General features: G+C 49.7%; 2 protein-coding genes across 2 annotated transcripts in view; both read left to right on the top strand.

Annotated features, from left to right (window-relative positions):
• LOC110070991 (RLA class II histocompatibility antigen, DP alpha-1 chain) overlaps window positions 1-14,150 on the top strand; it is a 195,071-nt gene that overhangs the window by 78,697 nt on the left and 102,224 nt on the right. The gene's annotated exons all lie outside the window — the stretch shown is intronic.
• Window positions 945-12,606, top strand: LOC110091135 (HLA class II histocompatibility antigen, DM alpha chain). The gene is made up of 5 exons (XM_020815125.3): window positions 945-1,103; window positions 3,134-3,394; window positions 4,315-4,596; window positions 9,955-10,083; window positions 10,985-12,606. Exons 1-5 carry the CDS (start codon window positions 1,016-1,018, stop codon window positions 10,987-10,989), a joined length of 765 nt encoding a protein of 254 aa, XP_020670784.3. The 5' UTR covers window positions 945-1,015; the 3' UTR covers window positions 10,990-12,606.

The following is a 14,150-nucleotide window of genomic DNA, read 5'->3' as shown; positions in this document are numbered from 1 at the left end:
ACTGTTGAGACGAGAAGCAAAAGTAAACGGTAATAAAAATGTGGCCAGAATTGCAGTTTGCACATAGGGACAAAGATAACGATTGCAGCAATCATCGTGCAAAGAAACAAACAAGAGAGGACAGGAGATATGTTCCATCAAGACATCAAAGTTTAAACCAAGATTAAGGAGCCTGAAAGATCAATAGTGGAATATCTTATGAGAGCGAAATGAAAGAAAAAATGAGGACAATATACTGAAAAATCCCATATGAAGAACCTGTCATTTCAGAAAGTGAAGTGAAAGCTGTGTCGAAGCATGTGGAAGAAATAAATCACCAGGGATACCAGTCAAACTACTGCAAGTTTCAGGGGATGAAGCTGTCAAAATCCTAACAAGAGTACGGCAACAAATATAGAAAACAGACCTTTGCTACACAGACTGCAAATGTCCAATGTAAATTCCAGTCCCTAAGAAAAGGGATGCCAAGGAGTGCAGTCACTACAGGACCACTGGATTAATTTCTCCTGAAAGTAAAGTGATGCTCAAGCTGTTACAACAAAGACTTTGTTACGCTGTATGAAATGAGGAATGCCGGATGTTCGAGCTGGGTTTAGAAAAGAAGGAGGCACCAGAGATCCTATTGCAATAACATGTTGTGCACTAAAGCAGTAAGGAGACCAGTCTGTGCTTTGTAGATTACAATGTGCTTTTACGCCTGCCCAGAAGCACCTTCCTCTCCCTGCCCTGGGGAGCAGTGGCCTCATCTTCCGTCCTGGCCATCCCACGTCCTCGCTCGCTCGCTCGCCACCCGGGCAACCTGAAACAAGCCGCGCGCCAGCTCGAGAGAAATGGCCCATCAGTGAGCTGGGTCTCGAATGCCGCCGCTTCGCCCCAGCAACCGGTGACGTCACGGTGCGCTGACGAAGCCCATTGGCGGGTTCGGCTGGAGGGGAGTTTTTTTGGGGGGGCTGCGGAGCGTCCAGGGCAATTCTCTGCTCTGGCTCAGAGGCTACATTTTGGGGCAACTAAGAAAATGGGTCCCGGACGGTGCCAGTGGGGCGGCCTGCTGAGGGCTTGGCTCTTACTAGCGGCGGCGGCGGCGGCGGTGGCGGAGGCTCAAGGTACGGGACACGCGTGTACATGTACGTGTGAAAGTGAAACGCGACGCTTCGCTTGCGGGGGAGAGGGGGTGTCTGCCGAGTACAAGCTTCGCGTCGCGTGCGTGTGCAAAACTGGGAGAACTTGCTTTTTAGAAAATAAATGACAGCTCCCATAATCTCAGGCAACTCTGCAATCCAGTAAGTAAAGGACCCTTTATGCGAGTTTGTGCTCGGGGTGGAGGTGGGGTCCCGTGTGAACTTCCTCTCCCCCCCCCCCTGCATCTTTCCAAACCAGATGAGACGGGCTGGTTGTCGTCGGTTTTTATTTCTGCCCTGTTAAAATCTTTTGAGTGGTTTTAATTATCGACTTGTTTAATTATCGAACCGGGGGTGGGGGGGGAAGTGGGGGGGGCTAGATCAAATCAAGCCTGAAATGTCTCTGGAAGCAAAAAATGGTGAAGCTGAGCCTGTCCTACTTCGGGCACGTCCAGGATTCTCTGGAGAAAGACCATCATGCCTGGGAAAAGTGGGAGGCAACAGGAAAAGAGGGAAAGCCCAATGTGAGATGGATCGGCTCACTTAAGGAAGCCACAGCCCTCAGTTTGGAAGCGCCGGACAGGGCTGTGGAGGAAACGGGCACGCTGTCCGGTTAATGGTCACTCCACAAACGAGATCTTCAACTGCCCAGCCCAACTCCAGCGAAGTGCACTCTGTGCTTTCCTTTTAGGAATCAATCCATCTCGTATTTGGTCTTCCTCTTTTCCTGCTGCTTCCATCTTGTTGCCCATCCTGGCCTTCTCGTCGTGCACCCAAAGTGCGACAGCCTTGGCTCCATCGTTTTCCTGTTTCTAAAGATTGTTCAGGTCTGATTTGATCTGGGACACCCTCGTTTGTCTTTCTGGTGGTCTGGGCCATCGTCAGGGGCTTCCTCTGGCACCCTGTTTGAATTAGTCCGATTTCTGAGGCAATCTAACAGACTCCACCTTTGCACTTTGGGGTTTATAGCTGAGGGAAGTTTCTGGACTTCTCTTTGCTATAGGGCGGGGGGAGGGGGGAGGCTCCCTGCCCTTAATAAACGAAGCATAGACTGACCGATGAAGTTGCAGAAGATAATGAACCTCGGCCCATCCTTGGATTTGTTTTTATAGTTTTTCCAATCCAACTGGTGTTTGCAGGTCCCACGGAAAAAGTCGGGGGCGAGACAGATGGCCCATTACAAAAACTACAGTGCTTTATGTCTGGATCCCACCGATCTTGTTGTTCCCCCCCCCCCCCCCCGAGGGAGAGGGAACTGTATTTTACTGTTCTTAATGAGTTTGAAGGGAATCTTAGGGTCTTCAAAATGAAACAAGGCTGGGGGTGGGGGCTGATGCTGGTGAGCACAGAATAAAAGGCACAGGCCCCCTCCACCCGCCCAAAAAGACAACAGATACAGTATACGTATAAACTCCAGAAACCAAAGAAGTCCTTGGACCATGGAGGAAGCAGAAGGCAGCAGGATCCCACCGCCACCCCTGTTTTGTTTAGGTCTCCACTGATCTTGCATTCTCTCTCTCTCTCTTTATTATTATTATTATTATTATTATTATTATTATTATTATTATTATTATTATTATTATTATTATTATTATTATTATTATTATTATTATTATTATTATTATTATTACCCTGTTTCCCCGAAAATAAGAGAGGGTCCCTAAGTAACTGCATCTGACTACAACTCCCATGCACCTACGCGAGGGGTTGTCCACTGTGATGCAGGATAAGGGGCGCTGCAGTGCACTACGTACTTGTGAGAATGCCTTGGCTGCCAAGCCATTCAATGGGCAGGGCCCCTTCACACGCCCCATGCCGGAGTTCTGCGTGCGCCACCCACCCCTGTTCCATAGGCATGGCGGATCTTGAGTTTGTGTGTGGGGAATGTATATCCTTATATTGTGTCCAATCAGGTAGAGACAAGAGGGCGAAATCTCTCTCTCTCTCTCTCCTTGCTGGGAATATTATTCCAGTGACCTTCATCACCGCGTGTTTCTCCCCCCCCGTCCCGCTAGGAGAGGTGGCCCACGTCTTTTCCGAGGTGTTCTTTTGCCAAAGAGACTCCCCGTTTTCGGGCCTGTCCCAGAGTCTGGACAACGAGCAGTTGTTCTGGTTCGACTTCCCGGGGTCTTCTTGGCATCCACGTCTGACCGATTTCCGCCCAGAAGCAGAAAACCGGACCTCGAAGGATGAAATTCTGAAGCTCAGTAACATCTGCACGTTAGCCCTGGACGTCCTGACTAACTTTTCCCAGGAATACATGCCTGAGGCCAAAGGTATATTAAATTTACGGGCTCCCTGCGAGGGTAGAACGAGGGGTCTCCGTATTTCCTTGAAATGATCATATTATGTCTGCTTTTCCGAAGAGCCTGGAATATTTTCTCCTGAAGTCTTGAAGGAGAAAAGGCAGTTTCTTTTGCCCCAAGGGTGGAAAAAGGCCGGGGGGGGGGGAAGCAGGCTCACCTCAACCCCAGCACAGACCCAACCCATCCCCAATAGGTCACCCCAGTAACCCCAAATCCCGCAACCCACCAGCCAGGGGTGGACCTGGAAGTCCAAATATTCCCCATATTTTTTAAAAAATATATGTTTTTAAGTTACAGTACTCTTCTATTTTTATGCATTTTAATGTGACAACTTCCATACCTGGCTGTTTTGTGTGGTGGTGGTGTGTGTGTTTTTTTTTTTTAACTGTGAAGCCACCTTTTTTTGGAAAGGTGAGATAGAAATAAAATCAAATAATAACAGAACCCTTAACCCCTAGGGCGGACTCCCAATGCCAAGTGCCTCTCCTTGCAAGCTTTTATGCTTGTTTGTTTTGTTAATGACACTTTCACACAATTGGGTGCAGGGTTCCCCACCCCTTTCAATTAATAGACATGGTTCCTGAGTTTTAAAGAATAATCCCTTTATTATGGTGCTTATGTTCTGGATCAGAATCTGTCCTCTAAGACGGAGGCCTTCGATCTGGCTGCCCAAAGGGGATTCAACACAAAGTCTGAGATTCATTCCCCACCCTCAACACCTGTAGCTCAGGTGCTTATGCCCACCTTGCTCCTTAGCTCCCTGGGTGTAACTGCGTCCTGCGAGTCCCCAGCTGAGACCCGTGGCTTCCATTTTGTACCACGTCTCGGGGCATACTGCCGCTGGGGCCGCTCCCTCCTCCCGTCATCGTGGCTCCCCCTTTCCCTCGCAGGTATCCCTCAGGTGGACGTTTTCACCCTCCAGCCCTTCCAGCTGGGCCAGCCCACCACCCTGGTTTGCTCCGTGACCAACATCTTCCCCCCCTCGGTGACCATCAGCTGGGAGCTCCAGGACGAACCCGTAAGCCAGGGGGTCTTCACCACTCATGTCTACCCCCTGGAAGGGCTGGACTTCCAGATGTTCTCCTACTTAGAGGTGACCCCCCAGGAAGGACAGGTCTACAGCTGCACCGTCAAGACCCCGGGGGACAAATCCAGCACGACAACCTTCTGGGGTGAGCCTCTCTCTTTCCCCCCCAGACATACACGCCCCCCCACACTTCTCAATGCCCACTGTGACAACCCCAGACCTACTGGGATGTGCCACAGTTTCACTAAGCTGCCACCAACCATTCCCTGTAAGGAGTCACACAGACCAGGAATGGATTTTTAAACAAACAAAGGAATAAGGTTTATTTAAATAACACACAGGGAAAATAAAATGATCAAGTGAATAAGATACAGTAACGTGGCTTAGTCTCAATCATACATACACCAGTTTGGTTCACACAGAACACCTTTAAATAAAGCACAGACCCTGAACCTATCAGTTCTGGCTAACCATACAGACACCTGAACCTATCAGGTTGGTACTGACTGACACACAGTAGTACCCTGTCTGACACACAGACTCCCACACCAGCTTCTTCTCTCAGCTCTCCCTCAGCTCTTCTAACTTCTCCACACAAACTCCACATATATATACAGTACAGCCCCTCCTCCTGATGTCCCGCCTTCCACTCCCCATAGGATGGAACTTTCCCTCCAAACCCATGACAGACAGGTAACATCAGTGCTGTATGTAACACCTCCCCTCTTTATAAGTTGTTTTGTAGGGGGAAAGCTAAGGTGCTTTTCTCCAAAAAACAACCTGGATCCAAAACATACAAACACAGTTATACAATGACATACAATACCATACTTACCCTAGGATAAACATATCAATTAGGCATTTAAACATTTACCATTTACAATACATCAAGTCACCTTTATTCATACAAACCAAACATGTTTAATAAACAAGTACATTTAACCTTTAGTCACCAAAATATATACATAGTCCATATTTCTTTCGCCGTCTTCATTCTTCAGGTCTTCTTGACAAGGCGTCAGCAACACAGTTCACTGACCCTCTGACCACCTTCACTTCAAAGTCATAGTCTTGCAGGTTTAAAGCCCACCTCATAAGTTTACTATTGTGGGTTTTCATTGTCTTTAACCATTGCAGTGGTGAATGGTCAGTGCACAGAATAAAATGTCTTCCCCAGATGTAAGGCTTGGCCTTCTGGATCGCGTAGACTATGGCCAGGCACTCCTTTTCCACGGTTGCCAAATGTCTCTCACCTTTCTGGAGTTTCCTACTCAGGTAGAACACTGGATGCTGGTCACCATTTTCATCCTCCTGGCAAAGAACTGCTCCTACCCCGCTGTTAGACGCATCGGTGTAGATGACGAACTCCCGGTCGAAGTCTGGAGCACGCAGCACTGGATAGTTGATGAGGGCCTCCTTCAACCTCCGGAACGCCTCCTCACAGTCGCTGGTCCACGGGATGCGGTCATCAGTCTTCTTCCTCGTCAGATCGGTCAGCGGAGCCGCAATCTCGCTAAACCTCGGGATGAACTTTCTGTAGTAGCCCACCAACCCAAGAAATGATTTGACTTTTTTCTTGGTGTTGGGTCTGGGCCAATCACGAACTGCTTCTATCTTGGCCTCTAGGGGTTTTATCACTCCTCCCCCTACCATGTGACCCAAGTATTTTATTTCTGGGATACTCAGCTGACACTTGCTCTCTTTGCAGGGCCTGGGCCAAAGCACTTCCTCCCCTGGGTCAAAGTGCCTCTCCCTGGCTTTCTGGTCACCCCAAGCTTTCTTTCTGACCTTTTGAGCTTGCAGGGTCTCTGCTGCTAGCTCTAGGTTTCTCTTTAGGTCATGCCTTAAAGAGTCTATGTATGTCACAACGTCTTGTGGGTCATCCTGGGTGATCTGCTCCCAATTTTGTTTGATTAAATCAAGGGGCCCTTTCACCCTTCTCCCAAATAAAAGTTCAAATGGACTGAACCCGCTACTGGCTTGTGGCACTGATCGATAAGCAAACAAAAGGGATTGCAGCTTCTGGTCCCAATTGTTTGGATTCTCTGCCAAGTAAGCCCTAATCATGCGCATTAGAGTCCCATTGAACTTCTCAGTTAACCCATTACTTTCAGGGTGATAGGCAGTGGTTTCCTTGTGCTTAATTCCACAGATTTGCCATAAGCGTTTCATGAGCTTCGATGTAAACGATGCGCCCAAATCTGTGATTATCTCTGAGGCGAATCCCATCCTGGACATATACCCCACCAAGGCATCTGCCACTGTGTTAGTTTCAATGTTAGTCAAGGGTATGGCTTCAGGGTACCTCGTGGCATGGTCCACAATGGTGAGAATGAACCTGTTCCCCCTCTTTGTGGCCTTGGGCAAAGGTCCCACAATATCCACCCCTATGCATTTGAATGGAGTGTCAATCACAGGCAAAGGGCACAACTGCTTTGGTCCTGTCGCGGCTATTCCCCTGCCTTTGACACACATCACATTGTTTACAGAATTCTTTGATCTGCTTCCCTATTTCAGGCCAGTAAAAATTCTGTGTGATTCTCTGCTGTGTTTTGTTCACCCCTAAGTGCGCAGCAAACATGTCAGAGTGCCCCCTTTGTAAGATCATGGGGCGATGCTTTTCAGGTACCACTAGCTGACTTCTGATCCCATCTCCCCCTTTTGAGATATTCCTCAGGGACTCCCTATATAAAATTCCCTTTCTCTCACAAAATCTCACTGGGGTCTCAGGTGTTAGCTGGGCGTCTGTCACCTGTTCAAAACACTTTTGGAGAGTGGCGTCTGCCTTTTGCTCTTGGCCAAATCTGCTGTCTGTGGTTAAGGTTTCCACCACAGCTTCGGAACTACCCTCTGCTTCCATCTCGGGCTCATCAGTACCCCCCTGAACTGTCCCCGTGGTGGCTTGTGAGCGTGTAATCACTAGCACTTTCACATGTTCAGCCAGGTCATTTCCCACGAGCACGGCTGCTGGCAGAGTCGATGAAATCGCTAGCCGCCAAACTCCCCTCCAGCCTTGAAAGTTCATAGGTACCTCAGCTACTGGCAGTGAGATCACCTGTCCCTCAATCCCTGCCACCTTCATGCTCTCATTCGGGATTATATACTCCCTAGGAATAATATCTGGATGGCACAGGGTCACCTGGGAACAAGTATCCCTCAGCCCCCTATACTGATGGTCAAGTATTCCTACGTCCACTCCTGCGGTTTCAAACAACTGCGAATCTGTTCTCACTAGTAAGCAGCGCTTGACCTCCACCAGAGGACCATTTTCCTCAGCCTGATCAGCAGATGTAACTGTTCCAGATTGAGTAGCCATGGCAACAGGCTCCCTCAGTGACAAGGAGCTTTGCTCTTTCTGGACACAGAACACAGCTTTTGGCTTGGTTCCACTCAAATCATGAGGCACATTTCCTTTTAGCTGCTTTAATTTCTCACATTCTGAGATTAGATGGCCCTTTCCTTGACAGAAATAACATTTTCTGCTGTATTTTGAGTCTTTCTCATCTTGTTTTGGTTTTCCCTCCATGGTTTCATGTCTGAGGGCTTCCCTTCACCATGGGCCCCTCCCACTTGCTGGTTTTTCCCTGGTCCCTGAGAGTACTTGCTGTAGGTTTCTTTGGGTTTACCTATAGATTTCCCCTCACCTAAGGGCTTTCTTATTTGGGAAATAAAATCTGCGATCTCGGCCGCCTCTGCCACAGATTTCGGTTTCCTTTCCCTCACCTGGAACTTCAGTTCCCCATGCAGGACTGAATAAAACTGTTCCAGCGCTATCAGGTCTTTGAGCTGCTGGAAGGTCTCTGTCCCCTCCTGAGATAGCCATTTCTCTAGCAGCCTCACCAGTTGGGCCCCCACTTGGGTAAAAGTCTGCTCTGGTTTCTTGGTGAGTGACCTGAATCTCTGCCTCAGCTGTTCCGCATTTATCCCATGTCTGGCAAACACCAGCTTTTTAAACTCTGCGAAATCTCTCAGCAATTCCTCTGGCATCTCTGCATAGACTTCTGCCAGGCTGCCACTGATTAAAGATCGCATAATGGTCATCTTCTCAGTTTCCCTTACTGAGAAGTCCACAAATGCTCTTTCCACGAGGGAAAAGAACACCTCAGGGCAATCTCCCTTGTGGTATACAGGGAATTTCTTCAGGTCAGTTTTAGATAATTGGCCCCCCTCAGAATCCTTATTGTTATTATTGTTCTGATTCATCAGTTCCAATCTTCTTAACTCAAACGCCATCCTTTCTTTCTCCAACTCAAATTGTCTTTGCCTCTCCCTTTCCTTTTGCTCCATTTCCCTCACCCTCAGGTCATGCTGTTGGGCTATGAGCAATTTTCTGAGTTCTGGGTTCTGTTCTCCCGTGCTCTCATCCTGCACTGAGCCAAATTCATCCTCAGAACCTTGGTCTACCTGGGGTTCCCTCGCTTCACCCATTTCTGCCATTTGGCTTCGAGTCAAGGGCATAATCCCCCCCCCAGAACAGGCTGCTTTCAAAAGTCAAGCCTCAAAATAAAGCGACCACTTTTTTTTTCTTTCTCTTTTGCCTCAGAAACAGCCTTCTATAGATTGCTGCTGTTCTTTCAGCACTAACTTGCAACTGTTGCCAGCCAGAGTCCACCCCCCTCTGCTAGGCCTCTCAGCAGACAAGCTAGATCACTGCTACTTCACTCAGTTTTGCCTCAGCGTTTTTCCCGCCAAAACAGGTTGCCTCAGAGCTCCCTAATCTAGTCCCACCAATCTGAGGTTACACGTTCTTCCACTAGCGTACCTCCCCGTGAGGTAAGCCTAGAAGATTACCTACGCGCTCTCAGATTGTCCCTGACTAGACCCCCCTTGCTCTGGGCACACTTGCCAAGGCTTTGCTGGACCACTGGACAACTGGACCAGTCGTATCCCACACGCTGGACACCAATCAATGTGACAACCCCAGACCTACTGGGATGTGCCACAGTTTCACTAAGCTGCCACCAACCATTCCCTGTAAGGAGTCACACAGACCAGGAATGGATTTTTAAACAAAAGAATAAGGTTTATTTAAATAACACACAGGGAAAATAAAATGATCAAGTGAATAAGATACAGTAACGTGGCTTAGTCTCAATCATACATACACCAGTTTGGTTCACACAGAACACCTTTAAATGAAGCACAGACCCTGAACCTATCAGTTCTGGCTACCCATTCAGACACCTGAACCTATCAGGTTGGTACTGACTGACACACAGTAGTACCCTGTCTGACACACAGACTCCCACTCCAGCTTCTTCTCTCAGCTCTCCTTCAGCTCTCCCTCAGCTCTTCTAACTTCTCCACACAAACTCCACATATATATACAGTACAGCCCCTCCTCCTGATGTCCCGCCTTCCACTCCCCATAGGATGGAACTTTCCCTCCAAACCCATGACAGACAGGTAACATCAGTGCTGTATGTAACACCCACAATCCTCAGGCTGTCCCTCTCCCCCCCAATCCCAGTAATATGGCTTGTTGTGTGTCCTTTTTTTATAGTTCCCAAAGATCCCGTGGACCCTCAGCTTCTGGGGAACATCCTCTGCGCCGTGGCCTTTGGCGTGGGAATCCTCCTCGCCATTCTTGGAGCGATCCTCGTTATTCTGATGCTCCAGACCAAGAATGCAGGTGGGCCAGGATGCCTGGGTCCCCTGGGAGTGGGAAGGGGAGGGTTAAGGTCAAGGGCATCTGGAAAGACCCTCGTCCGAAGCCCTGGAGAGCTTTCACAGTCTGTGCTGAACCATGAGGACTAGGAGCTTGGTTTATCCCTAGTTCCCAGAGCCCCTACTTTGCATGAGGAAAAGCCAAGCTGCCCCTCTGACAGCTATTGCCGTCTGTCAGAGCTAGCGTTACCTGGCCAGGTGAACACAGGAAGTGTTTGAGCCCTTTTCCCCCATGAGAGGTTTGCCTCTATCTTAAAATGCTCCTGCCCTCGAAAGAAAACATGTTCCCGGAAACTTGGAAACTCAGTAGTCCTATTGGCCGGGGGGGGGGATTTTGGGAATTGTAGTCAAAAGAAGTCACTTTCTTTGCATCTTTTGTGGAGGGGCACAGGGCTGCGTGCCTTTCTACACCCTCCCCTTCCCCACCACTCTTTTTAACTCCAAAGGGCAGGAAAGCCATTCTGTCAGCAGAGGTGATCCCAAGAATCCCTTGCCGGCAGCCATTTTGAGTGAGGCAGGGAGTGCTTCAAGGGGGTGCCAGCCTGAGGTCCCTCAGGAGGGAAGGGGGCTTTTTGAGTCAAGCTCAGCACCTTGAAGGGTGCCCAGAAGGTGTATAAGACAGAGAGAGAGAATGTGAACGTGTGCGCGCGCGTGCAGTGAGGGCTTGCACGGTGGTGAGGGCTAGTGAACTTAGGCACAGGCCTCCACTGGTCCCTCCCTAAACCCAAGCCCCCTTCCCATCCTTGAGGAGGGCAAAATCCAGTGGGCGGCAAAGGCAGGAATGCCCTCCCCCCCCATACCTGCCAGCCCCCCTTTTCCACCCCATTCCTTCATGGGTCACTGTTTGCATCTTCTTCCTTTCTCAGAATGACGTGCCCAGCCACCCTGATGAAGACCACCATCACCCCCATGGGAAGCGCCACCCCCTTTCCTCGATCCAGCAAGAAGTGCCTCTGAGTGTCGTTCCCCCCCCCCTTGTGTGTTTGGGGTCGGGCTAAGGTTGCCTTGCCCCACTAGGATCTTCTCCCTTGCTACTTCCGTTGCCACGTCCTCTTGCCCCCCCCCTTCCTGGCCTGCCAAGCCTGGTGTGAAATGAGTTGGGGGGGGTTAAAAAAGTTTTTAATGAAGGGGAAGGAACCTGGATGGGATTTGTAGTCTCCCGACATCTCCTCAATGTCTCCCTCCTGCTTCTTGCATGAAAAGTATCTAATGGGGGGGGGAGGGGGTTTGCCAGCATCATCACCCCCACCCCCATTTTGCTCTTGTGTCCTGATGCTGTGGAGCTAGGGGTTTCTTGGGTTGGCGAGGGAAGGCTGCTCTCCGTGGGCAGTTTCTCGGGGGGGGGCACACACACAACACCCCTCCTGGACCTTGACAGTCCATACCTACGACCCCCCTCCCCCAATCTCCAAGCCCTTTCGTACAAAAATAGGGCTTTGGGCCCTGGCGTGGCCAGATGCGACCCTCCTGGGCTGACAGAGTCTGGTGCTTCCTCCGTTGCTATCGCACTTTGGGGCAACCCCTTCGCATTCAATGTCTTGCCAAACCAGAGCTCAGAAATGGGACTGTTGGGAGACTACAAACCCCAGAATCCCCAAGCTGTCACATTATCCCCCCCAACGGAAGGACAGTGGGGGAAAGAAGGTGCAGTGGGGAGAAATCCACCCCAAATGTAGAGGGTTTGTGGAAGGAAACGGGGGTCAAGAAACCCCCACCCTGACTGGCTGTTTCCCCCAGGCTGAACATTTTTGAGAACAATATCCTCCACCCACCCCTCTTTTCCCCCCTACATCAAATCAGACTACACACAAACATACACGAAGTGGCTGAGTTTTCGGGCCAGAGAGGACCATAAACCACCACCACCCTTTTGATTCCTCTCCAGGTGCAGAGCTGATCTCTCCGTGATCCATTTTTCCAGGGCCAGACGGAGTCCCAGAAACTGCTGCGAGGCAGGAAGGAAGCGTGTGCCTCTGCACATGTTCAGAGTTCTCGCTATACCCCCTTGGACTGAGGATGGGAGGATCAGCCTTGCCAATGGCATTTTTCTGGCCCTAAGCCACCGCCTGGATGCGTCCCTCTTCTTTTTTCTGCCCCCACTGGTGTTTTTTTTGGGGGGGAGGAAGCTACATTAAGGCCAACTTATTTATTTTTTAAATAAAATATGCTTCATGATTTAAAGGGTGGGGATGGGTGATGCTGGTGGGGGGGGTCTTTATTGCAGCTTTTCTGGGGAGGGTCAACTGGGAAGAGACGTGATGCCAGGTGGGTTGGTGGAGAAGCACTGGGTGTGTATGAGCGAGAGAAAAGCGGTCTAATCCTGCGGGTGGATTTGCTCTCCTTAAAACGATGAAATCATAGCTGTCCCTTGACTCGTGACATTGTTTTCATTCATTTCGTATGATAACGTCTTCGCACTGGCAGGTGCTCCATGATTTTAGTTCCTTTTTTTTTCAAAAGATGGAAAAATAAAAGTTAAACAGTTTTATTTGCTTCCTTCTCTGGACTTCTCTGTGATGGAAAAAGTAAATGGTGTGCTGCCAACTTTCTTCTCAGGCTTTGCTCCTGTGCTTTGAAATCAACTGGCACAGGTTGCAGGGTGTGTGTGTGTGTGTGTGTGTGTGTGTGTGTGTGTGTGTGTGTGTGTGTAGGGCTCTGAAGGGCCCCAGCTTTGTGCCCCCAACAGAAGAATGCAGCGGCTTGGGTGGGTCTGGGAGGGGGGAAATATGGGGGGGCCCGACATGCTCCTCAGGACCATCCCCCCAGGGTCAGTCTCTGTTTGCCAGAGGCCCAAAATGCAACAGGCTGGATTGGTCCTGATAAAACCTCAAGAGGACCGGGTATTTTGCAAAGTCAACGGCTCTTGCTTGTCTGTTCAGGATGACATTCTTTGCTCTCTTGCTCGCTCGCTCGCTCTCTCAAAACTTCGAGATATAGCTATATATGTGCTGCTGCTACTCCCTCCAGCAATAAAACACCCAAAGATGCTGTGTAGCTATAGAAAGAGGAAGGAAGCCAGGAAGGGCCCTGCAGGGTAGTCAAGGCTGGGGGTGGCCAAGTTCCTTTTTGAAAACACAGCCCTCCAAAAGGGAGTTTCTGGCCCTGGTTTAAAAGGCGCCCCTTTTCCCATTAGCCCAGGAGAAGCTAGGAGGAGATTCTCTGTGGGATGGGGAGCTGGACCAGCCTCCCCCTTCCTCTGATTTAAAAGGAAGGGAGGGGGTATCTCTGGGTATTTTATTGCACGGGTGGGTTAGTAACAGCAGCAGGGGGTGGGCTTACGATTGACAAACTTTTGATTGTCTTCCTCATTTCAATTTTTAGAAAAACCACCAGCTGTAGAGAATTCGCTTTCCCCCTCCTCCTAACCTTCCCCCGCACCAGAAACGCTGAATAGTATATTCAAACCGCATTTCTTTTTAGAGTGGGGTGACCACAGGTTGAGTCGCTGGCATGTCCTCCATCACCACCCCCAGGGGAAAAAAACAACCACCTCTAATCTAGAAGATCCAGAACCTAGAAAATCTAAAAGCTGTAACAATGAGCCCTATTTTGTTTTTCCCCTTATGGGGGATTCTAGTCTAAGCACTGACTCCCCCCCCCCAAGCTTTGCCGGAGGTCATGGGGAGGGCTTGACCGCTGATCCTCTGCGCTCCTATCTGGATGTGGCGACACTCACCGCTCCGGTCCATGCGCTCATAGTCTCGAGAGTAGACTACTGTAATGCACTCTATGCGGGGCTGCCCTTGAGATTAATGCGGGAACTACAAATGGTCCAGAACATGTCCAGACTGTTAACCGGGGTGAAAAAATATCATCACCTTTCCCCGACTCTGGCAGCCTTACACTAGTTGCCCATTCATTTCCGCATTGACTTCAAGGGATTAATGCTTGCATATAAAGCCCTAAACGAGCAAGAAACTGGCCCTTCCCGGTGGTGGCCCCTGGCCTCGGGAATATTTTTGCCCCCTGAGATTCGCCTGGCGCCCTTGCTGGGAGTTTTTAAGCACAAGCTGAAGACTTGGTTCTTCAGGG

Source organism: Pogona vitticeps, chromosome 2, assembly GCF_051106095.1.
Source record: "Pogona vitticeps strain Pit_001003342236 chromosome 2, PviZW2.1, whole genome shotgun sequence".
Taxonomy (NCBI): domain Eukaryota; kingdom Metazoa; phylum Chordata; class Lepidosauria; order Squamata; family Agamidae; genus Pogona; species Pogona vitticeps.
The sequence above is the reverse complement of the archived record's forward strand: the minus strand, read 5'-3'. Positions and strand labels throughout refer to the sequence as shown.

Excerpts from the sequence above, each read along its gene's own strand:
- LOC110091135 (XM_020815125.3), top strand. The coding sequence starts at position 1,016 with ATGGGTCCCGGACGGTGCCAGTGGGGCGGCCTGCTGAGGGCTTGGCTC. Across the intron at positions 3,395-4,314 it reads ATACATGCCTGAGGCCAAAG|GTATCCCTCAGGTGGACGTT; the intron begins GTATATTAAATT and ends TTTCCCTCGCAG. Across the intron at positions 4,597-9,954 it reads CAGCACGACAACCTTCTGGG|TTCCCAAAGATCCCGTGGAC; the intron begins GTGAGCCTCTCT and ends CTTTTTTTATAG.